This window comes from Mustela nigripes, chromosome 5 (assembly GCF_022355385.1).
Source record: "Mustela nigripes isolate SB6536 chromosome 5, MUSNIG.SB6536, whole genome shotgun sequence".
Lineage (NCBI taxonomy): Eukaryota > Metazoa > Chordata > Mammalia > Carnivora > Mustelidae > Mustela > Mustela nigripes.
The window spans coordinates 75,588,041-75,613,261 of record NC_081561.1 but is presented as its reverse complement, the minus strand read 5'-3'; the positions used below and the strand labels follow the sequence as shown (position 1 = coordinate 75,613,261).

At 39.0% G+C, this 25,221-nt stretch overlaps 1 protein-coding gene across 3 annotated transcripts in view; it reads right to left on the bottom strand.

The window, feature by feature from the left end:
- TRMT11 (tRNA methyltransferase 11 homolog) overlaps positions 1–25,221 on the bottom strand; it is a 155,147-nt gene that overhangs the window by 36,953 nt on the left and 92,973 nt on the right. For all 3 annotated transcript variants that reach the window (XM_059399140.1, XM_059399141.1, XM_059399142.1), the window contains one exon: positions 1,165–1,332. In XM_059399140.1, the coding sequence (XP_059255123.1) occupies positions 1,165–1,332 (168 nt within the window). The remainder of the gene's footprint in view (positions 1–1,164; positions 1,333–25,221) is intronic.

Sequence of the window (25,221 nt, the reverse complement as noted above, 5' to 3'; positions counted from 1 at the left end):
TGCCTTACTGCTTGAGTTATAACATTGTTTGATTTGGTGTATGATGCTGACACTGAAACTGATATTCTATTTGTGATTTTTGCATTATGTCCAATTACACTAAACTTATTTGCATAAGGCCTGCTTATAATGCTAAATCTGTATCAAGTTCCTTTGCCTCCTATCTAATTAAAAAAAACAACAACAGTTCTTTCAAGTGACCTCTAGAAACATACTCGGGTGTAATTTCAGTCAATATTACTTTGTTGTCCAAACTAAAACAATCAAGGAAGGCCTTGATTTTCACTCCCCGCCGAGCAGAGAGCCCAATGCGGGGCTTGATCCTAGACCCCTGGGATCATGACCTGAGCTGATGCCAGAGGCTTTAACCCACTGAGCCACCCAGGTGCCCCTTTCTTACGCATTCTTAAAACGCACACACATTTGGAAACTTCTTAAACTACTGGCACATGAAAGCAAAATGCTATTAGCTTCTGTTTGTGTGGGCCCATGAGACAAATAGAGAAACTGATCCTCAAGTGATCACTAGACTGAAGGACTGACAGATATTAATATTAATATTCCTGAGCAGGCTTCTATTAACTACTAACCATTTTCCAGGCCGTGATGCCCTAACCCCTCCAACCTTGTTGTGAAGACTTCTAGCAAGAAGGACAAAGGCAAAAGGTCCCTGCAACCACGTCAGGGAGGAAAGACAGAGAACTGCTACTGGGGAGAAAAGCAGGTTGGGGTAGGACTGTAGAACAGTTAGACACAGCTGTGGCCTCCATGGAGTGATAGAAGGCCCATTTTTAAGAAGCTCAGACCATTGTAGGACTGAGGGAACCACCCTTCCCCTATTCGCATTACCATCATGAGTCTGAAGCAGACACTTAATTAAAAGGCAAATATGTCTAAGAGAAACATACATGATTCACACTGAATAACTGTACTGAATATAAACAGCACAAGGAGACACACATACAGACAAGGAGAACACAAACTGCAGAGAGGGTGAGAAAGTCTGACACGGGTGGGACTGGCCGGACGCTTTATAGAAAGGACTGGAAGGAATGCTTGTCTGATGGCTGTGCGGCACCTGACTGAGGAAATAAGGCAGCGGTAAAGACAGGGAGGGCAACAGATGGAGGGGGAGAGTGGACACCAAATTCAATAGCCAGTTACCTCAAATGATAGGTTCGAGGGAGTGGAGAGAAGAGAGCTATGTGGCTCTTCAAGGAGAGGAAACAGGATGTCTTCTCTGGGGTGGCCAGCTGAGTCTAGAGGCATGAACCATCCAGAAAAGCAGTGCATAAACTCCAGACTAGACCACATGCCCTTCCATTTAGTGTTCTGAAAGAAATTTTGAATAATTCTTCAGGTCATTAAAATCCAGGGAAAATTTCAGGGAAATTATCCTGCCCAGCACTTTGCAAAACCACTTACCATAAGAATAAACAAAGAGTTTGGAGATGTTTCTGTAAAACGGTAAGAGGCATTTTTAAGTGCTTTTCTCCACTTCCTCTCCTTACTGCCCACACCCTCCACACACAAGCCTTTGCCCCAAGAACACACACATACTGAAATGCAAAGAAAAGGAAAAGTTCAGAAATAAAGAGCTTCAACAAATTTTAGTCTTCATAAGGCAACTAAATCTCCTGAGGCAAAAGAAGTAAAAATGAGATGAAGAAATCTTGGTTTTCAAGTTCAGATTTTTTAAAAATTTCAATTGATTAAAAAGCTGGAGAACACCCAGGATGTAGAGAGTAAGGAAGCAAGCAAGCTAGTTTCCTGAATCATGCTTCATAAACCATTAAAAATATAGGAAAGTTTCACACTCAACATGCATGCAATCAAATAAAAATTATGTTACATTTTTCCGACAAGCACCATAATATACTATTGCCCTAAGGTAAGGAAAGCTAAAATTATATAAAGTGCCTCTTTTATTCATCACTTGGCACACTGTATTCTCTAGAAGTTTGCCTTTCCCATAAATATTATTTAAAATAATTAGCATTTATTACTACATGGCCTTCTTGATATACAATGTAGATCCTCTAATGTAAGCATTATTTATAGCTTAGTAGCTAGTGGGACACCAATAGTGCTAACAACAACAGAGGCTGAGGCCGGAAGGTTATCGTCCCAAGAAGGAAAGTCATTTTCCAAACCAGGTATTCTATTAGAACCCTGAGGTTAATAACCTCTCCTCTAACAACACCATGAGAACATTCTCCTGTTTAACAGTCATCACCCTCAAATCACACATTTTTGGGGAAATATAAACCCATTCATTTCTGTATCTAGTCACCTTTAGTTTTGATACATTAACACCCAAGAAAAGTTTTATACTGTTTGGGAGGGGGAAAAGCGTCTGCAAGTTGGAGAAGTCTGACGAAATAAGTAACATTCCCTGTAATGACAAATGATTCCAGCCATTGACTGTGGTTGTAAACCCCAAGCTTATATCTGCAACAGTGACTCACAGCCTTGAATTCTGTTCTCCAAAATTTAGCCTTTCATAGCTCTGATACAACAAGCCTGTTCTTAAGGAAATTCTCCAAGAAAGTGGGATCAACTTAAATCAATTTCGTATTAATGGCTAATGCAAGATAGCAAAAGATAGATTCCAGATACAACACAAAAATTCTTTATAGGGAGAAATATGATTGTGAAGTCATCATTCACTGAATAGGTACTAAGCTCCTACCGCATGCATAAGACCATTCTAGGCATGATGGGAGAATATAAAGATGAAGAAAACCCATTCCAATTTACAGAAGTTTAAAGAGAAAGCCACAAAAATAGCACCAGTGCCCTAATGCCTATTATCATCATGCTACCACGTATTTGATTCTCAAAAGAATGAAATTAAAATCTAATTTATCCAGGCATTTGAAATCAGAGAGATATCCAGTGATATAACCAATTGGCTAGGACTGAGAGATCTGGAGTCTAGCCTCAATCTCCAGCTTAGAGTTGAAGAGGAGCTGATTACAGATGTAGGTAACATCATATAGGGATCCACAAAATGGTATTCCATTGTGTGAATATAGAAAATACAGTTTTCTGGAATGCTACAGAACTTATCAGGCCCCCTGAAACTATTAAGACTTAAAATGGACAGAATAGCAAGCTAGAACATCACTTTACCAATTTGTACTAACAAATCAGGTTAGTTGCCAATGAACCTAGAATTCTATAGGTCTACTGGCCCCAAAGAAAGACTACACCAAAAGACACAATACTCTACTCTGCAGTCAAGAGTTAATTTCAGGGGCGCCTGGGTGGCTCAGTGGGTTAAGCCGCTGCCTTCGGCTCAGGTCATGATCTCAGGGTCCTGGGATCGAGTCCCGAATCGGGCTCTCTGCTCAGCAGGGAGCCTGCTTCCTTCTCTCTCTCTCTGCCTGCCTCTCAGTGTACTTGTAATTTCTCTCTGTCAAATAAATAAATAAAATCTTTAAAAAAAAAAAAAAAGCTAATTTCAAAGAGAACCAGAATTCTTTTACTGGTTACACATGGCAAACTCTTCTCTCTTTGCTGGCTCATCATTTTGCACAGAAAAAAGTTGGCCTGATCATCAAAGTCACTGGATGTTTGATGTCAGCTTGCCTCCGGTTTTATCTCTTCTCTCTCACATGCCTGACCATAATCCACTCCCCACGCCAATCTCCAATCACACAAAATCTGCAATTCTTTCCTCAATAAGCCATGCTTTCATATGCCTCCATGCCTTAACTAGTGGCTGAGACCAATTAGAAAGTTCTCCCCTTATCTCCATGTACTGTAAGACTTGGATTGAGTGTCTTCTTCCATGTGAAATATTTTCTGACTCCTTCCTCTTTCCCACTTAAAACTGGGCCCAGGAGACTTAATTGTTCCCATTACAATATGCTCGTATCTCTGTTAGAGCAGGTATCCCACTCAAATGATTTTTGATATTTGGTTTCTCTCCACTTCTCCTACCCCCACTGGACCATGAGCCCCACAAGGACAAGAATGGAGACCACATTTCTCAACTCTGAATGTATATATCTAGCACTTGACATCCTCAAAAAATATTTGCTGACTGAATAAAGTGAGTCTACACTGAAAGCCAAGTTGGTGTCAGAAGGTTACACGGCAAACAAAGAGAAAACAAAAAAACAAAAAACAAGGGAATCAAATATTTCTAATGAACATGGTCATCCAGCAGTTCTAGCATGATGCAGTCAACTCCATTGTAGGACATTACCTCCCACAACTAGTGTAGCCACAGCTGCCTCTCCCTTAGACTAGGTTTGAAGCTTTGACAAGCTCCTACAAATAATTCAACTCTTCATCAATCTTGAGTAGACAATGTAACTGAAGAGATTAGTTTCCAGGTCTGTACTCCTCAGCAAAGACTTGATGTTTGAATGATCACACTGGAGGGCCAGTCTCATCCACCACATTCTGATTATTATCAGCATTCATTTCCAAATATTACTAGTATGTGACTTTCTAAGCAAGTCATCCCTAAAATCTAGAGGTGAATTCTATAAGCTTAGAGCCAGCCCTAACTACCTGGAAAAGTATGATCTTGAAGAAATAATTTACCTCTGTGTTTTTATGAATTTATGTAGAGTGAGAACAATGAGTTTTAGAATAATCTGATTTTTTTTAAAGATTTTATTTATTTATTTCAGAGACAGAACATGAGAGAGAGCAGAGAACACAAGCCAGGAGGGTTGGGCAGAGGGAGAGGGAGAAGCAGACTCCTGTTGAGCAGGGCTCTTGATGTGGGGCTCGATCTCAGGACTCTGAGAACATGACCTGCGCTAAAGGCAGACTTTAACCAACTGGGCCACCTAGGAGCCCCAGAATCATCTTTTTTTTCCCTTTCCTTTTCTTTTTTTTTTTTTTAAGCTATATAATAAACATTTATTGGACAAAATTACTAGCAAGCTGCAGAAAAAAAGTTCATACTGTTTGGTATACTCGGTGAAATTCCAGTTTTGTGTTTCTTTAGATGCACTAACTTTTACATCAAAGGCTCTCTCCAGGCAGTTGCCACAATACCTTGGAGGCATAATTTTTACCTGTAGTCTACAATAGGCAATTAAAATCTTCCAAAATCATTCCCGATTTCACTCAAAATGCCATTCTAAAGGGAGAGGGTGTAGAGTTCACCAGATCTATGCCCTGTTTCTTTTTTTTTTTTTTAATATTTATTTATTTATTGGAGAGAGAGAGAGAGAGAGAAAGGAAGAGAGCATGAGAGGGGTAAGGGTCAGAGGGAGAAGCAGACTCCCTGCTGAGCAGGGAGCCCGATGTGGGACTTGATCCCTGGATGCCAGGATCATGACCTGAGCCGAAGGCAGATGCTCAACCAACTGAGCCACCCAGGTGCCCCCTATGCCCTGTTTCTAAGGGAGGGGAATATCCTCAAAATATTTAGGCAATTCACACATATCAAATGTCACCAATTTCAACAAGCACCCATTTCTAACATCTGTTACATAAAGGATTAGCTTCGGAAGGGCTTCTAGTAACTGCTTTGGGAGTGTGGCCTTTCTGATTAAACACCAGCTGATCACTTACAGAATGTAAATTCTTACTAACATTTAAATAAATAGAAGAACGTAAGTTCCATGAAGGCAAGGACTTTTGTCCTTTTTGCTAACTACTGTACCTCTCCCAGAATAAGTGCTCAAATATTTGTTGAAATGATTCTGCTGATGTATTTAAGGTTATTAAAAAACATTATTAAAAAACAAACAAGCAAACATGTTCTGGCCACAAGCATTCTTTTTTTTTCTTTTTAAAATTTTTTTTAATTTTAATAAACATATAATGTATTTTTATCCCCAGGGGTACAGGTCTGTGAATTGCCAGGTTTACACACTTCACAGCACTCACCATAGCACATACCCTCCCCAATGTCCATAACCCCACCCCCCGCCCCCCAGCAACCCTCAGTTTGTTTTGTGAGATTAAGAGTCACTTATGGTTTGTCTCCCTCCAAATCCCATCTTGTTCCATTGTTCTTCTCCTACCCCCTTTACCCCCCATGTTGCATCTCCACTTCCTTATATCAGGGAGATCATTTGACAGTTGTCTTTCTCCGATTGACTTATTCCGCTAAGCATGATACCCTCTATTTCCATCCACGTCGTCACAAATGGCAAGATTTCATTTCTTTTGATGGCTGCATAATATTCCATTGTGTATATATACCACCTCTTCTTTATCCATTCGTCTGTTGATGGACATCTAGGTTCCTTCCATAGTTTGGCTATTGTAGACATTGCTGCTATAAACATTCGGGTGCACGTGCCTCTTCCAATCACTACGTTTGTATCTTTAGGGTAAATACCCAGGAGTGCAATTGCTGGGTCATAGGGTAGTTCTATTTTCAACATTTTGAGGAACCTCCATGCTGTTTTCCAGAGTGGTTGCACCAGCCTGCATTCCCACCAACAGTGTAGGAGGGTTCCCCTTTCTCTGCATCCTTGCCAGCATCTGTCAATTCCTGACTTGTTAATTTTAGCCATTCTGACTGGTGTGAGTTGGGCCACAAGCATTCTTAATGCAGCCACAATAATAAAAAATAGGTTTCAAACATAGTCTTATTTTAGGGGAGTTCAAGAACTTAAAACAAAGTGAGGGAAGCATCCAGGTAAGAGGACATGCATGCTAAATTTCCAATGCTGGATATTACATGCTTTCTTTGAGATTGTGTCAATCCAGCAACCATAACAGACACCCACTTAATCTAAAAATTAAACTGATACTTATAGCCAATACATTGTGGGCCTACATTTTCTGTATAGCTCTTAACTCCTTTTTCTCAAAATCCTTCCCCTGCTCTTGAGTAATTTATTTTTAAATACTTCACCTTAATATTTCACCACAAATTTACAAAATACTAAACCCTAGCTAGCCCTTAAAATGTTGAAGGCAAGACATTACCAGATTTCTTAAAGAATACAGTAAACCTTTATGTATAAATGTTTTAATACTCAGCCTCTGTAAAGCTATCAGATGTTTGAAAAGTTTTTAAACATGAATCAAAGAGTCTACTTTTAAGAACTGAGCCATATATGAATGGGTGAGATCATCACTCATTTAATATAGTCCCCAAAAGGAGTAACAAGAGTATGTAAAATGAAAGAAAAGTCCCTCTGAGTTTGAAATTCTGTTGCACAATCTTGTCTTCTTTGTTCGAGAAGTCTGTAGTCATTTTCAGAATCCACTCCAGGAGCCAACTTGTTAAAATCTAGACATCAGGCAACCCCTTCATGGTAAAAAATATATGAAGATAAACAACACCATGTCAGAGGATGAAGAGCCAGAGATCCAACTGGTAGGAATGTTTTTGAAAACCCGTTGGCCCTGAATTGAGACCCCACTTCGTGGTCATGCTGCTGCTGCCTCCCAGCTTCACCCAAGCCCAGGTGCTCCCCGGGGACTGGCCCGACCATCTTCCACAGCTGCACCCACCCCCATCTCATACCAGTCACCCCACCACAATCCCAGACTCATCTTATGTTTAAACATGAGAAAATGGAGGCCAATAAAGTAGTTATTAGTATCTATATCTGATTCTTCATCCAGGCTTCTTTCACTAAAGGCAGAGCCCTACCTGCCTCACAAAATCACTGTGAAGGTAAAATAAGGCAGAAAGTATTGGCAGAGTAGACACATGTGAGAGTTCTTTGAAAAGACTCCATGTAATATACTTGTTATTAACTAAGTAGAAAATAGACCACAGTTCATGTGACCTGCAGTGTTCACCCTAAGAATGTTCTTGAACATTCACTCCACATACTAATGAAAAACTACAAAAAAGGGGCCATTGTCTTTTTCATTCTACATTTAAACTCAGGCCCGGCCTAGATGAGATCCCTGGCATTCTCCATGCCTGCCAACCAGGGAATAATGTCTCTTCTGACATGTCTATTATGTCCCCAGATTTGGGCACAAGAGCCTTTGCAAGACACACAGATGAGAAGCTTTCTGTTTCTCAATGGCAAAGTCACAAGAATCAAATCCAGGTAACCAGAGCAGTAGTTCTAAAGATCCTTGAGACTATGGTCAACACTGACACATAAATTTTCCATACATAAAATAGTCCCATATAAAATTTTATATGGAGAATACAATTTTAAAGGAGAAATTTTCCCTTCTCAAGGAACATTCCTCTCCACCCTACTGGACATAGGCTTTCTTTGACAAAGTTCCTAACTCCACAAAGGATTTAAGGACACTACCATGTTCAAAATTACACATGAGATTTTAAGAAGCACAAACAAAATTAAATGACTATGGATATGAAAATAGTCACCCCCAAGGTATATGTCACCAAAAAAAAAAAAAAAAAAAATAGTCAGGGCCAAGTTTAATAAGCCAGCTCTACTGTTTTGTTTGCTGATGTCCTATGTGTACTATCATTAACTAAATTAACTAAATTGTACTAAATTAACTTTCTAGTTTTAGGAGATATATATGTCATGTAGGCCTTAACACTATTCAAGTGCCTGATTGAATGTACTCTCCATTAACATGTGTTAATTCCATAATTAATTCTCTAAGAGAGTTAACTTTATTTTCTATTTCTAAGTTCTTGAGCAAGTTCCAGCATCCAACTAATCAGCCAGAAGCTGAACAAAAATATGTCCTATTATATGCACTAATGTATCAAATGAAACAATTTTGGTCAGTATACTGAAGACTGAAGCAGCATCACCCTAATCTGTCTGGAACCCTATTATATTCATAAGAAGAAGAAATTACAAGTCCCCTCTACCAGTCCTCCATACTTACGTTGCAGTTATCTTTACAGTCAATTTATCTTAACATTCCAAATACATAGTAAGCAGAGAGCATGAAGAGATGAAGGAGGAAAGCCAGTATAGAAATCAGGAAGAATCAAGTGTATTCTTCTGCCTCTTAGTTGTCTGAAGTTCAAACTAACCAATGTGATAGAGTCAACATGTTAGAAGAAATTGCTAATTTGCAGTGTGTTTTTGTTTTACCCACATAACTCAAGATTTATGATCGACTAAATGTGAAGATAACTTATAAAACTCTCAAAATTATACTTGGACTTGTAAGGAAATAATTTAATACCTTCCTAGGAAAATATCTCCTTCTTTCCACCTTCATTAAATAAGCAATGTGAAAAATATTTCATAAGCAAGAAACAGTTCATGGGACAGGTTAAAATTAAGATTCCTTTTCACACAAACCCTCACATGTAAGAGATTTGAGGGAAGGGCCCAGAGTACTTCGAGATAAACTTGGAAATTCTGCATGGTTGCTAGAACTGTGTCATTTGGCTCCAACAAGATTGGCAGAGCTCACATACTTTCTGAGTCACAACTTAAGAGCGTCATTTTTACTTATTTGTAACAATTCCCATCCAGTTGATTAGCTAGCAAATAAATCTTTAGAAGCAGGACCACTGGATTGGTCAACGATTCAGAAACTTCCAGAAATCACCAAGACAAATGCTGGCATTCACAGTTGCCATGACTCCAAATATCAGAACAAAAATAAACAAACATATGGACCAACCACTGAGAAGAGCAAAAAGCTCCAAACTGTATTCGCTGTACTCCCCAGCTCCGTCTTCTAACAAAGTTAGAAAACCAGGTGTGGTACTTGAGTTAAAATTAAAACTAAAACAAAATCTACACAGAGAATTCAACCACTATGAGCAAGTAATTATGATTAATCATACCAAATAAAGTTTTTACTAGACTAAACCTGAATAACTACTTTAACTGGCCATTTCATATTTCTTGCACAGCCTCTAAAATTTTGAAATCATACAATTGCATATAAATGTATGCTTAAGGCTTGTAAAGGTAGGTGATGAATTATTTTTAACTCCTCTCTTCTGGGTAATTTAAACACATGGGATATGTATTAACAAGGTAAGAAGTTAGAATCTGAGAAAATTGAAAAGTTCTCAAGAAATTGAATGAATTTCCATATGGTCATTTTAAGGCCTTAAAATACTGAAGGAAATCAATCAGTGTGTTATCAAGATGCACAACATTCTTCAGACTGAGAGATAACTGTTTGAGTGTCACCATTTCCGCAAGAGAAGGTAACCAGTTCTCCTTAGGCTTTTATATAAACAAGTTGCCACTCTACATCACCATGCCCTTCAGGGTTGAACTACACAGTGCCAGGCAAATGGAACCTGACCCCATGCACCCAACAGACATTGCCCCAAAATATCTCTCTTCAGTATGAGAGAACAAATCTGTTTCAAAGAAAAGCATTCAGAAATGAGGCTACATTGAGATGTTGTTTCCCATATTGGCCAGTAATGGCCAGCAATCCCTCCGCAGACAGATGAAACAATACTCCAGACTTTGCTGTGAAGAAGACAAGGCAAGGGGGTCAAAGCTCAGAGATGAAGACCCTTACTCTTCTTTGCTCCTGCCTTCATGTGTCCTTCCAGATAATCATAAATCTTTATCACTGTTTCTCAAGCACATGATGTGTGCCAAGGGGTCTTACTAGAACGAGCAGCATCTGTTTTCGGGGAAAGATATGATATGCTGATCTGCATGTTCTATGAGGTCTGCTAAATATAGCCTAAGGGACAATGTATACATCTCTTAGATCACAGGGAGGCTGTTTGAGCTAAGAAAGCTTCAGGAAGGCAACTCCCCACATTCCTACAGCAGAGTGGTCATGCAGGCTGCAGCATTCCAAAGGTCCACGCCCTTTTCCAAAACCTTCCCTCTCCTCCAACAGCCTCTGTGTTACATTTTAGAAATCCAAATTTTATGGACGATTTCATGCTGTACCTGAACCCCAACACATATTAATAGACTAACACCTATACCCCACATGTATGGATTAATTCTTTCTGAAAGTGTTGTTTTAGTCACAGACGACCCACAGATAAATGTCTGGATGAACCAATCTTATGTACTAGAGTAAACAGTGATATTACAATGTCTTGGTATATTTAATTTTAATATTACATAGAATATCAGAATTTCAAGAGAGAGAGACTGTCTACATGAGACTTACATTCATCCACACACATTCATAAACATGTTATCAATGGTACTGTAAATTAACTAACTGCTTTCACAGAAGGCTTTATCTTTGTTTAACAGTAAAGGGGCTTACCTAGAAAAGTGCAAGATGGCAGAGGAGTAGGAGACCTAAATTTCATTTGGTCCCAGGAATCCACCTAGAGAGTTATCAAACCATCCTGAACACCTATACACTCAACAGAAGAGTGAAGAAAAGAATAGCAACAATTATATAAACAGAAAAGCGACCACTTTCTGGAAGGTATGACATGCAGAGAAGTGAATCTGAGGCAATATACAGGAAGACAAACCGCAGGGGGAGGAGGCAGCTCCCAGCAAGTGGTAGAGCAGTGGAGCCCAAAATTGGGACTTTTAGAAGTCTGCTCCACTGAGGGACATCACTCCAAAGGCTAAGTGAGAAGCATAGCACTCACAAGGTCAGTGTGATCTCAGGACCCGAGCGGTCACAGGAAGACCAGGGGTGCCTCAGTGCTCCCTGGTATCGAAGTGGGGGAAGCCAGCTGCAGAGATGGAGCCAAAGAGGGGGCTCTCAGCTCAGGGTTACCTTAAACCATGATCCAAGGCACAGTCGGACCACTGCTCTTCGAGCAGGGACCCCACAAGCAGCAGATCCAGGAGACTCACCTTCCTCCTCCGGGAGAAGCTACGCTGGAGCATGAAGCTGCTGGGTTTGGAGATTCCAAACAGAGCCATGCACCAGAGACAGAAACACTTGCTCACAAGCCAAGTGACCTCAAAGTGCAGTTGGAGACCAGGGAGAAAAGAGTGATTGACTGTCTTTCTCTGAGGGTGCACTAAGGAGTGGGGACCCAAGCTCTCAGATCCTACAGGGCTGAAGATTGGGAGGCCACCATCTCCATTCCTGTCCTCCAAAGCTCTACAGAAAATATTCAGGGAACAAAAGCTACTGAGAGTGAACCCGAGCAGATTACCTAGCCTGGCCCCTGGCAAGGGTGGTACAATTCTGCATCGGGCCAAGATAGTTGAGAATCACAGCAACAGGCCTCTCCCCGAGAAGAACAATAAGAAAATCCAGGCAAGACCATGTTCACCAATCAACGAGAACTGTGAAACACCAGTGCTAGGGGAATATAGCACACAGAATTCATGATTTTATTCCCCATGATTCTTTAGTCTTTCAAAGTTAAATTTTTTAAATTTTCGTTATTTTTTCTTTCTCTATTTTTTTGAATGTTTCCTCTTCACTATTTTTAACCTATTTTAACTATTTTATCTTATCAATACCTTTTTAAAAATCCTTTTTAATTTTCATTTTTATAGTCATATTCTATCCTTTCATTGTATTTAACCTTAATTTTTTATATACATATAAGTTTCTTTTTCTTTAAAACTTTGGGATATAGTTTCTTCTAACAGACCAAAATATACCCTAAATCTAGCATATAGCTTTGTTCTAATCTCTAGCCTGATCACATTCTCTCCTTTTTTTTCGACCAACTTCTTATCAATTCCTCTTTAAAATCTTTTTTAATTTTCATCTTTAGTTATATTCCATCCCTTTGTGTTTATATCTATATTTCATCCCTTCATTGTGTTTATATATATATTTATATCTGTATCATTTATCTATATCTATATATATCTATATATGTATCTATATATCTATATCTATATCATTTATATCTATATCTATCATTCATATCTATATCTATATTTCATCCCTTTATCGTGTTTATATATATATATATATATATATATATATATTTCTTTAAAATTTTGGGAGGCAGTTTCTTCTAACAGACAAAATACACCCAGAATCTAACGTGGCTCTGTTCTATTCACCAGCCTGATCATACTTTTTTTCCCTTTCTTCTCCCCACACCGCCCCCCTTTTCAGGTCTCTTCTGATTTGGTTAGTGTATATTATTCTGGAGTCATTGTTACCCTTTTAGCATTTTGTTCTCTCATTCATCTATTCTTTATATTTTTTATATTTCTTTCTATATTTTATATATATATATATAATATATAATTCTTTATATTTTTTTTTAATTTAAATTTTTAAAATTTTGGGAGGCAGTTTCTTCTTACAGACAAAATACACCCAGAATCTATTGTGTCTCTGTTCTATTCATCAGCCTGATCACACTTTCTTTTTCCCTTTCTTCTCCCCACATCCCACCCCCCTTTTCAGGTCTCTTCTGATTTGGTTAGTGTATATTATTCTGAAGTCGTTGTTACCCTTTTAGCATTTTGTTCTCTCATTCATCTATTCTTCTCTGGACAAAATGACAAGGCCAAAAAAAAGACCTCAAAAAATAAAAAAGAACAAGAGGCTGTACCGACAGCTAGGGACCTAATCAATACGGACATTAGGAAGATGCCAGAACCAGAGGTCAGAATGACAATTATAAAGATGCTGCTAGGCTTGAAAAAAAAATATAGAAGATACTAGAGAATCCCTTTCTGGGGAAATAAAATCCCTTCCTGGATAAAAAGAACTAAAATATAACCAAGTTGAAAACAGAAAAGCTATTAACCAGTTTCAATCAAAAATGGTGGCTCTTACTGCTAGGATAAATGAGGCAGAAGACAGAATTAGCGATATAGAAGAATAAATGCTGGACAATAAAGAAGCTGAGAAAAAGAGAGATAAAGAACTACTGGACCACAAAGGGAGAATTCATGAGATAGGTATTACCATAAGACGAAACAATCTTAGAATAATTGGGATCCCAGAAGAAGAAGAAAGAGAGGGAGGGACAGAAGGTATATTAGAGCAAATTATAGCAAAGCATTTTCCTAATTTGGCAAAGAGAACAAGCATCAAAATCCAGGAGGCACAGAGAACGCCCCTCAAAATAAATAAATAAATAAATAAATAAAAATAAAAATAAAAATAGGCTAAAACCAAGTCATCTAATAGTAAAACTTACAAGTCTCAGACACAAAGAGAAAACCCTGAAAGCAGCTTGGGACAAGAGGTCATAACATACAATGGTAAAAATATTAGATTGGCAGCAGACTTATCCACAGAGACCTGTTGGGCCAGAAAGAACTGGCATGATATATTCTGAGCACTAAAAGAGAAAAATATGCAGCCAAGAATACTATATCCAGTTATCTGTCATTGAAAATAGAAGGAGAAATTAAAAATTTCCAGGACAAAAAACAAACAAACAAACAAACACTAAAAGAATTTGCAAACACCAAACAAGCCCTACAGGAAATATTGAAAGGGGTCCTCTAAGCAAAGAGAGAGCCTAAAAGTAACATAGACCAGAAAGGAACAAAGATAATATACAGTAACAGTCACCTTACAGGCAATACAATGGCACTAAATTCATATTTTTCAGTAGTGACCCTGAATGTAAATGGGCTAACTGGCCCAATCAAAAGACACAGGATATCAGAATGGGTTATAAAAAAAAAAAAAAGACCCATCAATATGCTGTCTGAAAGAAACTCACTTTATACCCAAAGATACCTCTGGATTTCAAATGAGGGGGCAGAAAACACTTTATCATGCTAATAGACATCAAAAGAAAGCTGGGTGACAATCTATATATCAGAAAATTTAGATTTGAAGCTAAAGACTATAGTAAGAGATGAAGAAGGAAACTATATCATACTTAAAGGGTCTGTCCAACAAGAAGGTCTAACAATTTTAAATATCTATGTCCCTAACATGGGAGCAGCCAATTATATAAATCAATTAATAACAAAATCAAAGAAATACATTGACAATAATACAATAATAGTAGGGGACGTTAACACCCTCCTTACTGAAATGCACATATCATTGAAGCAAAAGATCAACAAGGAAATAAAGGCTTTAAATGACAAACTGGACCAGATGGACATCACAGATATATTAGAACACTCCATCCCAAAGCAATAGAACACACACTCTTCTCTGATGCACATGGAATATTCTCCAGAATAGATCACATCCTGGGTCACAAATCAGATTTCAGCTGGTACCAAAAGACTGGGATTGTTCCCCGCATATTTTTGGACCACAGTGTTTTGAAACTAAAACTCAACCACAAGAGGAAAGTTGGACAGAACTCAAATACATGGAGGCTAAAGGGCACCCTACTCAAGAATGAATGGGTCAATCAGAAAATTAAAGAAGAATTTTAAAAATTCATGGAAACAAATGAAAATGAAAACACAACTGTTTAAAATTTTCGGGATGCAGCAAAGGCAGTCGTGAAAGAAAGCATATAGGAATAGAAGCCTTTCTCAAGAAAAAAGAAAAGTCTCAAGTATACAACCCAACCCTACACCTAAAAAATCTGGAGAAAGAATAAGAAATATAGCCTAAACCCAGCAGGAGAAGAGAAATAATAAATATTAGAGCAGAAATCAAAGAAATAGAAACCAAAAGAAAGGTAGAACAGATAAATGAAACTATGAGTTGGTTCTTTGAAATAGTTAACAAGATTGATAAACACCTGGCCAGACTTACCAAAAAGAAAAGAGAAAGGACCCAAATTAATAAAATCATGAATGAAAGAGGAGAGATCACAACCAACACCAGAGAAATACAAACAATTATAAGAACATATTATGAGCAACACTATGCCAGCAAATTTGACAATCTGGAAGAAATGGATGCATTCCCAGAGACCTATAAACTACCACAACTGAACCAGGAAGAAATAGAAAACCTAAACAGACCCATAACCAGTAAGGAGATTGAAGCAATCATCAAAAATCTCCCAAAAAACAAGAGCCCAGGGCCAGACAGCTTCCCAGATGAATTCTACCAAACATTTAAAGAAGAATTAATACCTATTCTCCTGAAACTATTCCAAAAAATAGAAATGGAAGGAAAACTTCCAAACTCATTTATGAGGCCAGCATTACCTTGTTCCCAAAACCTGACAAAGACCCTGTCAAAAGGAGAATTACAAACCAATATCCCTGATTGACATGGATGCAAATATTTGCACCAAAATACTAGCCAGTAGGATCTAACAGTACATTAAAAGAATTATTCACCACGACCAAGTGGGATTTATTCTAGGGCTACAAGGTTGGTTCAGCATCTGCAAATCAATCAATGTGATACAACACATTAATAAAAGAAAGAACAAGAACTATCTGATACTCTCAAAAGATGATGAAAAAGCATTTGACAAAGTACAGCATCCTTTCTTGATCAAAACTCTTCACAGTGTAGGGATAGAGGGCACATACCTCAATATCATCAAAGCCATCTCTGAAAAACCCACAGCAAATATCATTCTGAATGAGGAAAAACTGAGGGCTTTTCCCCTAAGGTCAGGAACACGGCAGGGCTGTCCACTATCACCACTGCTATTCAACACAGTACTAGAAGTCCTACCCTCAGCAATCAGACAACAAAAAGAAACTAAGGCATTCAAATCGGCAAAGAGTTCAAACTATCACTCTTTGCAGATGATATGATACTTTGTGTGGAAAACTCATAAGACTCCACTCCAAAGCTGCTACAACTCATACAGGAATTCAGTGAAGTGTCAGGATATAAAATCAATGCCCAGAAATCAGTTGCATTTCTATACACCAACAGCAAGACAGAAGAAAGTGAAATTAAGGAGTCAATCCCATTTGCAACTGCACCCAAAACCATAAGATACCTAGCAATAAACCTAACCAAAGAGGCAAAGAATTTGTACTCAGAAAATTATAGAATACTCATGAAAGAAGTTGAGGAAGACACAAAGAAATGATAAAATGTTCCATGCTCATGGATTGGAAGAACAAATACTGTGAAAATGGCTATGCTACCTAGAGCAATCCACACATTTAATGCAATCCCTATCAAAATACCTGCAACTTTTTTCAAAAATATGGAACAAATAACCCTAAGATTTATATAAAACCAGAAAAGTTATTCCCCGAATAACCAGAGGAATGTTGGAAAAGAAAACCAAAGTTGGCAGCATCCTAATTTCAGACTTTGAGCTCTATTACAAAGCTGTCATCATCAAGACAGTATGGTACTGGCACAAAAACAGACACATAGATTAATGGAGCAGAATAGAGAGCCCAGAAATAGACCCTCAACTCTATGGACAACTAATCTTCAACAAAACAGGAAAGAATGTCCAACAGAAAAAAGTCTGTTCAAGAAGTGGTGTTGGGAAAATTGCACATCCACATTCAGAAGAATGAAATGACCATTTCCTTACACCACACACAAAAATAGACTCAAAATGGATAAAAGACCTCAATATGAGACAGGAATTGATCAAAATCCTCGAGGAGAACACAGGCAGTAACCTCTTTCACCTCAGCTGCAGCTACTTCTTTCTAGAAACATCGCCAAAGGCAAGGGAAGCAAGGGCAAAAATGAACTATTGGGATCTCATCAAGATCAAAGACTTTCGCACAGAAAAGGAAACAGACAACAAAACCAAAAGACAACTGACAGAATGGGAGAAGATATTTGCAAATGACATATCAGATAAAGGGCTAGTATCCAAAAATCTATAAAGAACTTACCAAACTCAACACCCAAAGAACAAATAATCCAATCAAGAAATGGGCAGAGGACATGAACAGACATTTCTGCAAATAAGACATCCAAATGGCCAAAAGACACACGAAAAAGTGTTAACATCACTTGGCATCAGGGAAATACAAATCAAAACCTCAATGACATTCCACCTCACACCAAGCAAAATGGCTAAAATCAACCAGTCAGGAAATGACAGGTGTTGGTGAGTATGCAGAGAAAGGGAAACCCTCCTACACTGTTAGTGGGAATGCAAGCTGGTGCAGCCACTCTGGAAAACAGTATGGAGGTTCCTCAAAAAAGTTGAAAATAGAGCTACCCTACGACCCAGCAATTGCACTACTGGGTATATACCCTAAAGATACAAATGTAGTGATCTGAAGGGGCACATGGCCCTGAATGTTTATAGCATCAATGTCCACAATAGCCAGACTATGGGAAGAACCTAGATGTTCATTAACAGATGAATGGATAAAGATAGAGATAAAGATATAAATACCATGTAGCCATCAAAAAGAACAAAATCTTGCCATTTGTAATAATGCAGATGGAAGTAGAGAATATTATGCTAAGCGAAATAAGTCAGCAAAGAAGGACAATTATCATATGATTTCCCTGATATGAGGAATTTGAGAAACAAGACAGAGGATCATAGGGGAAGGGAGGGAAAAATGAAACAAGATGGGATTGGGGAGGGATATAAACCATAAGAGACTCTTAATCTCAGGAAACAAACTGAGGGTTGTTGGAAGGGAGAGGGGTGAGAGGAGTAGGGTGCCTGGGTGATGGACACTGGAAAGGGTATGTGCTATGGTGAGTGCTGTGAATTGTGTAAGACTGATGATTCACAGACCTGTACCCGTGAAACAAATAATACATTATATGTCAATTTAACAAATAAATAAATAAATAAAACATTTAACGTCTTTTTTTTTTAAGATTTTATTTATTTGACAGAGAGATAGCGATCACAAATAGGCATAGAGGTAGGCAGAGAGAGAGGGGGAAGCAGGTTCCCCACTGAGCAGAGAACCCAACTCGTGGCTCCATCCCAGGACCCTGAGATCATGACCTAATCTGAAGGCAGAGGCTTAACTCACTGAGATACCCAGGTGCCCCGAAAACATTTAACATCTTAAAAAAAAAAAAAAACAAAACTCAGGGAGGGAGACTTGGGTGGCTCAGTAGGTTTACTGGTTAAGCGTCTGCCTTCAGCTCAGGTCATGATCCCAGAGTCCTGGGACTGTCCTACATTGGGCTCCCTGCTCAGCGGGGAGTCTACTTCTCCCTCTGCCTGCTGCTTCCCCAGCTTGTACACTCCCTAGGGCTCTCTGCCTGACAAATAAATAAAATCTTAAAAAAAAAAAAAAATCTCTGAGGGTGACAGGTTGTCAAGTGGAATAGAGACCTAATCAAATCCAGATGAAAGTTTTGCTCAATGTTCACGGCATGGTCTATCAGGTAAATTCCAATTTGTTTAATAATTCATTCAAAAATTCAACCAACTGTCTATTGAGCACATGCTATGTTCTAAGCACTGGGGATACAGGATCAATAAAGAATCTTGCCCCAAAGAAGCTTCTCGCCTCAGAGAAGGGACAGGTGAGAAAGGATCGACACAAGAGCTACAGAAACTGTCATAGAACACACCATAAAGGAATAGCCTGAGTGGGAAGACAAAGGAAAAAAGCTATTGAAGCCTCAGCGTGGGAAAGAGACATGGGTAGTGGAAACTGTTCAACAAGAGGAAAAATGTTGGAGCATCTTAAAAGCGTGGCTGGAATGTGGCCGGTAGATATGACTGCGGTGGGGTGGCGGAACATGTAGGTAGAGCCGAGAGCACGTGCATTCACAGGGGCGGAGAGAGCACAGCACAGAACTGTCACAGAACTGGGAGTTGAACCATCATTAGATTTCAACGCAGAACAGTTGTGTGAATATATTCTATAATTTCCTTATAATAAAGAAAACATGCATTAAAGCCGCATTGATGCCCTTCCCCATCTTTTAATATGGAAAAAAGAAAAAAAGATCCCATGAATTTTCTTTGAAATTTTACAAGATCCTCCAAAACACAGTCTCGTGGAAAGTTACAAACACGGCTACAGTAGACAGTAGACATAAATTCATAAGTGACTTACAGTTGAACTTAAATGAAGAGGAAACCCACCACAATTTATGTCTTTTCCATCACCCTTGGATTTCAGGTTAAGCATTTCATTTAGGATTTTACTCAGCAGCACCAGGTGGTAGAAGTTATTCCTGGAGCTCATGCGAAGGTTAAGATCTTTGGCCTGCAAGGATCTGAGTTTGAATCCCACCTTTATTTCTCAGTAGCTACGTGACTCTGGGATACTTTTTCATCTCCTTGAGCCTGAATTTCCTTATGGATAAAACAGATGTTATACAAGCACATGTTTCAAATGGATAATATCATCATTAAATCAGATTATATGTAAAGAGCTTTGCAGAGAGTCTGGCTTGTATGAGATCTCAATAAATAATTTAAAAATAAGAACAAAACAATACAATACTGGTCTATAAATGCAACCAAAACAGGGTGCCTGTGTGGCTCATTTGGTTAAGCGACTGCCTTCGGCTCAGGTCATGATCCCAGAGTTACCAGATCAAGTCCTGCCCTGGGCTCCCAGCTCCGCAGGAAGTCTGCTTCTCCTTCTGACCTTTTCTCCTCTCATGCTCGCTCTCTCTCTCTCTCAAATTAATAAATAAATAAAATCTTTATAAATGCAAGCAAACTAGTAGTATTCAATTGTCCAAATAGGAATTCTCTTTCTTGTGAAAAAAAATAGCTATTTTTGATATGAAAAATATGCGGGCTTCAGATGAAAATGGTTTGGGATTTGATTTTTCTAGCAAAGTAAGCCAATGCTCTTTTTTCCTCTAAATGTATAGAAGCAACCTATACTTCTTGGACTTGGATTATCCCATTGTATTCTCTAGTTAAAAGCTGCCTGGGTATTTACCCCAAAGATACAGATGTCATGAAAAGAAGGGCATCTGTACCCCAATGTTTATAGCAGCAATGGCCATGGTCGCCAAAGAGTGGAAAGAACCAAGATGCCCTTCAACGGACGAATGGATAAGGAAGATGTGGTCCATATACACTATGGAGTATTATGCCTCCATCAGAAAGGATGAATACCCAACTTCTGTAGCAACATGGACGGGACTGGAAGAGATTATGCTGAGTGAAATAAGTCAAGCAGAGAGAGTCAATTATCATATGGTTTCACTTATTTGTGGAGCATAACAAATATCGTGGAGGATAAGGGGAGTTAGAGAGGAGAAGGGAGTTGGGGTAAATTGGAAGGGGAGGTGAATCATGAGAGACTATGGACTCTGAAAAACAATCTGAGGGGTTTGAAGTGGCGGGGGTCTGGGAGGTTGGGGTACCAGGTGGTGGGTATTATAGAGGGCACGGATTGCATGGAGCACTGGGTGTGGTGAAAAAATAATGAATACTGTTTTTCTGAAAATAAATAAATTGAAAAAATTAATTTTAAAAAAAGCTGCCATAGTGTTTATTATAAATAGATGAGTGAACTAAAAGTACCCAAAGAAAGGGATATTAGTATATTTGGGAAGCTGAAAACCTCATGAACAGCAAGGCACACTTGCTACTTAGAAGCCCCCAGAAGCAGCTTCCAGGGGCTCCCAGATGGAGTAGACTGTGGGTTGACTGACTCAACCATTGTTGGGATAGCACAGTGCTCTCCAGCTGTGGCTATTAAAATCACCTGGGGAAATCCTTTGGCTCTCCCTTGTGTTTTCTGTCTAAATTGGTCTCAGTAGCAGCCCTGGCATGTATTTTTTAAATTCTTCACGTGATTCACCTGCACATACGGGATTGAAAACCACTGGAGTGGCATCAGGCCCACTTATAATCTGGAAAACGAGAGAGAAAAGAAAATACTTGGTATGTACAGGAACACTTAAAATGGTCACACTCTGATTTTTGTTTCTGCAAATAATTTTGCAAGGGGAAAACCATCTCTGTCATAAAGTATCTTTTGTTCAATTTAATTTGATGTAACTGTCACATTCACAGAGAGCACACAGAGCTTGCTATGCGCACTGTACACTGTGCTCATAACTGTCAGGAATGTGTTTTGAAAGTCAGAGACAATTGTTGGCAGAGGGAATAATCTGATTAGGGAGCCAATGTTTACACACAAAAACATAATCAGTGATAACTCTAATTCAATAATATCAACAACTGAATAGTCTGAATCTAAAGGTCTTGCAGAGGTCAGCAGAAATGGGCACCGTGGCTGAATCTCTGGGGAGTGCTTCGATGAAGCTGGGAGAAACTGAGACAGGTCTCAGAATGCTAAGATTTGTAAAAACAGGGAAGAAGGAATTTCACTTCTTTGGGGGGATGTATGCTGGGAAGAATCCAGTTTTCAATTCATCTTTCTAGCTGGGCCTATTTATCATGACCTAGTTTAAAAGCATGTCCAGCCTGCCTTGGCCTCCCAGGGGACTCTGCTTCATAATTTGGTGCTTGTGTAGTATGTGAACACGGGCCACGATAAAATGACAGCCACAGCCTCTTTCTACAAAGGAAAGTCTCTGAGATCAGCTTATAGGAACAAACAAAACCAAAAACGATGAAGCAAGCCCATAGAAGTGAGACATTTTTAAACTTTTAAATTTATTTCATTTTCATTCATTGCCCAAATGGGTTTCCTGATACTCTATTTTCTTGGCTAATGTCCTTTAGTTTATCATTTGTCTTCATTCTACAGTCTTGGTCTCTGGATTTGGTTGTGTCCTCTCTTCAAAATGTTGGCAGTATTTAAAGTAGATTTTAATATTGGTTGAGTATTTTTCTTCTTTAATTTGCGGTTGGGAAATGATCTGCTTTTTGTTTCAGGTTGTTTAATGTTTTCCAGTATAATATTCCTTCTTGTACCCCAGTGGGTTCATTTACAAAACATTTAATGTCATTTGTGTCTTTGAAGAACAGTGTATTCAGTTAGAACAAAAGTGAGTTCCTGCACAGAACTTGGGACAGTTTATAATTGGTAAACTATTAACTTGACTAGGTTTGTGAACTAATAAAGAGCAAGAAACTTTTGGATGGTTACTGTTTTCTTTTTACTCATTAATTTATTCATTTGATGAATGTTTACAGAAACATCCTCTGTGCCAGGCACCAGGCTAGGCACAGGTAAGTCTCAGCTCCTGTTTCCAGTAACTTACAATTCTCTGGTGAGTGGAGACGAGAGAGAAAAATAAAGAGAGCTAAAACACAATGTGAATAATGCCATGAGAAAGGTAAGCATGGGGAGCTATGTCAACCTCAGAGGAGAAGGAGCCCCAACTCCAAGTGGTGCCTCTACTATAATAAAAGCAAAGGATTTTAGCTGCACAAAGAAGAGAGAAAGGTCACTGCAAGCAGAGGAAGCAGAGCTATCATGAAGTCAAGAGCTATCATGAAGATAGGGTATGGAAGATGTGAGTAACACGGTAACACAGTAAGACTGAAGGCTAAGTCTGGAAGACCTAGAATGTGGTGACAAGAAGGAGGAACCTAATCATATAGAAAACAATGAAGAAAGATTGGAGCAGTTTAAGTATGAGATGCACAATCTGGCTTAATAGGGCTGTGATTTGGAAAACAGTGAGGACAAGGAGAACAGAGAAGCAGATGCAGTCGTCTGTGTAAGAAATAAGACTATGGACCACGGTGGTAGAAATTCATATGTTCACAAAGGGGTGCATGGGAGAGCCTGCTGGCAATAGAACTGACAGGATAAATGGAATGCTTTGATGAGGACGGATATGGGAATGGAGAAAGGCAGTCAAGGATGGTGTCTGGGTTTCTAGCTTTAGCAACTACATGGATGCAATGCCACCAACTATTCTTCTCTTAAACTCATTTGTGGCTTAAATCATTTTTGCTCAGAACCAAGCTAAATAAATATGCTTAAGTGATAATGGGAAGTTTAAGCAATTCATTCACAATTCAAGAATAAAATGGGCAAAATTTCATTTGTGGTTATATGTGTATGATGTCTGAATTGAGCACTTCTGATTTTTTTTTTTATTTCTTTTCAGCGTTTCAGAATTCATTGTTTATGCACCACACCCAGTTCTCCTTGCAACATGTGCCCTCCATAATACCCACCACCAGGTTCACCCAACCTCCCACCCTCTCCCCTCCAAAACCCTCAGATTGTTTTTCATAGTCTATAGTCTCCATGGTTCATCTCCCCCTCCAATTTCCCCAATTTCCTTCTCCTCTCCAGCTCCCCATGTCCTCCATATTAATCCTTATGCTCCACAAGTAAGTGAAACCATATATTAATTGACTCTCTCTGCTTGACTTATTTCACTCAGCATAATCTCTTCCAGTCCCGTCCATGTTGATACAAAAGTTGGGTATTCGTCCTTTCTGATGGAGACATAATACTCCATAATATATATGGACCACATCTTCCTTATCCATTCGTCCGTTGAAGGGCATCTTGGCTCTTTCCATGGTTTGGCGACCGTGGCCATTGCTGCTATGAACATTGGGGTAGAGATGCCCCTTCTTTTCACTACATCTGTATCTCTGGGGCAAATACCCAGTAGTGCAATTGCAGGGTCATAGGGAAGCTCTATTTTTAATTTCTTAAGGAATCTCCACACTGTTTTCCAAAGTGGCTATGCCAAGTTGCATTCCCAACAACAGTATAAGAGGGTTCTCCTTTCTCCATAACCTCTCCAACACACATTATTTACTGTCTTGTTAATTTTGGCCATTCTAACTGGTATAAGGTGGTATCTCAATGTGGTTTTTATTTGAATCTCCCTGATGGCTAGTGATGATGAATTTTTTCATGTGTCTGATAGCCATTTTATGTCTTCATTGGAGAAGTGTCTGTTCATGTGTTCTGCCCATTTTTTGACAGGATTATCTGTTTTGTGCGTGTTGAGTTTGAGGAGTTCTTTATAGATCCTGGATATCAGCCCTTTCTCTGAATTGTCATTTGCGAATATCTTCTCCCATTCTGTGGGTCGCCTCTTTGTTTTGTTGACTCTTTCCTTTGCTGTGCAGAAGTTTTTGATCTTGATAAAGTCCCAAAAATTCATTTTTGCTTTTGTTTCCTTTGTCTATGGAGACATATCTTGAAAGAAGTTGCTATGGCTGATGTCGAAGAGGTTACTACCTATGTTCTCCTCTAGGATTCTGACACCCACTCTCACCACTCTTGTTCAACATAGTATTAGAAGTCCTAGCAACAGCGATCAGACAACGAAGATAAATAAAAGGTATTCAAATTGGCAATGAAGACTCTCCCTTCGCAGATGGCATGATACTTTATATGGAAAACCCAAAAGACTCCACCCCCAAACTACCAGAACTCATATAGCAATTCAGTAATGTGGCAGGATACAGAATCAATGTACAGAAATCAGTTGCTTTCTTATACACTAATAATGAAAATACAGAAAGGGAAATTAGAGAATCAATTCCATTTACTATAGCACCAAGAACGATAAGATACCTGGGAATAGGGGCGCCTGGGTGGCTCAGTGGATTAAGCCGCTGCCTTCGGCTCAGGTCATGATCTCAGTGTCCTGGGATCGAGCCCCGCATTGGGCTCTTTGCTCAGCAGGAGCCTGCTTCTCTCTCTCTCTCTCTGCCTGACTCTCCGCCTACTTGTGATCTCTCTGTCAAATAAATAAATAAAATCTTAAAAAAAA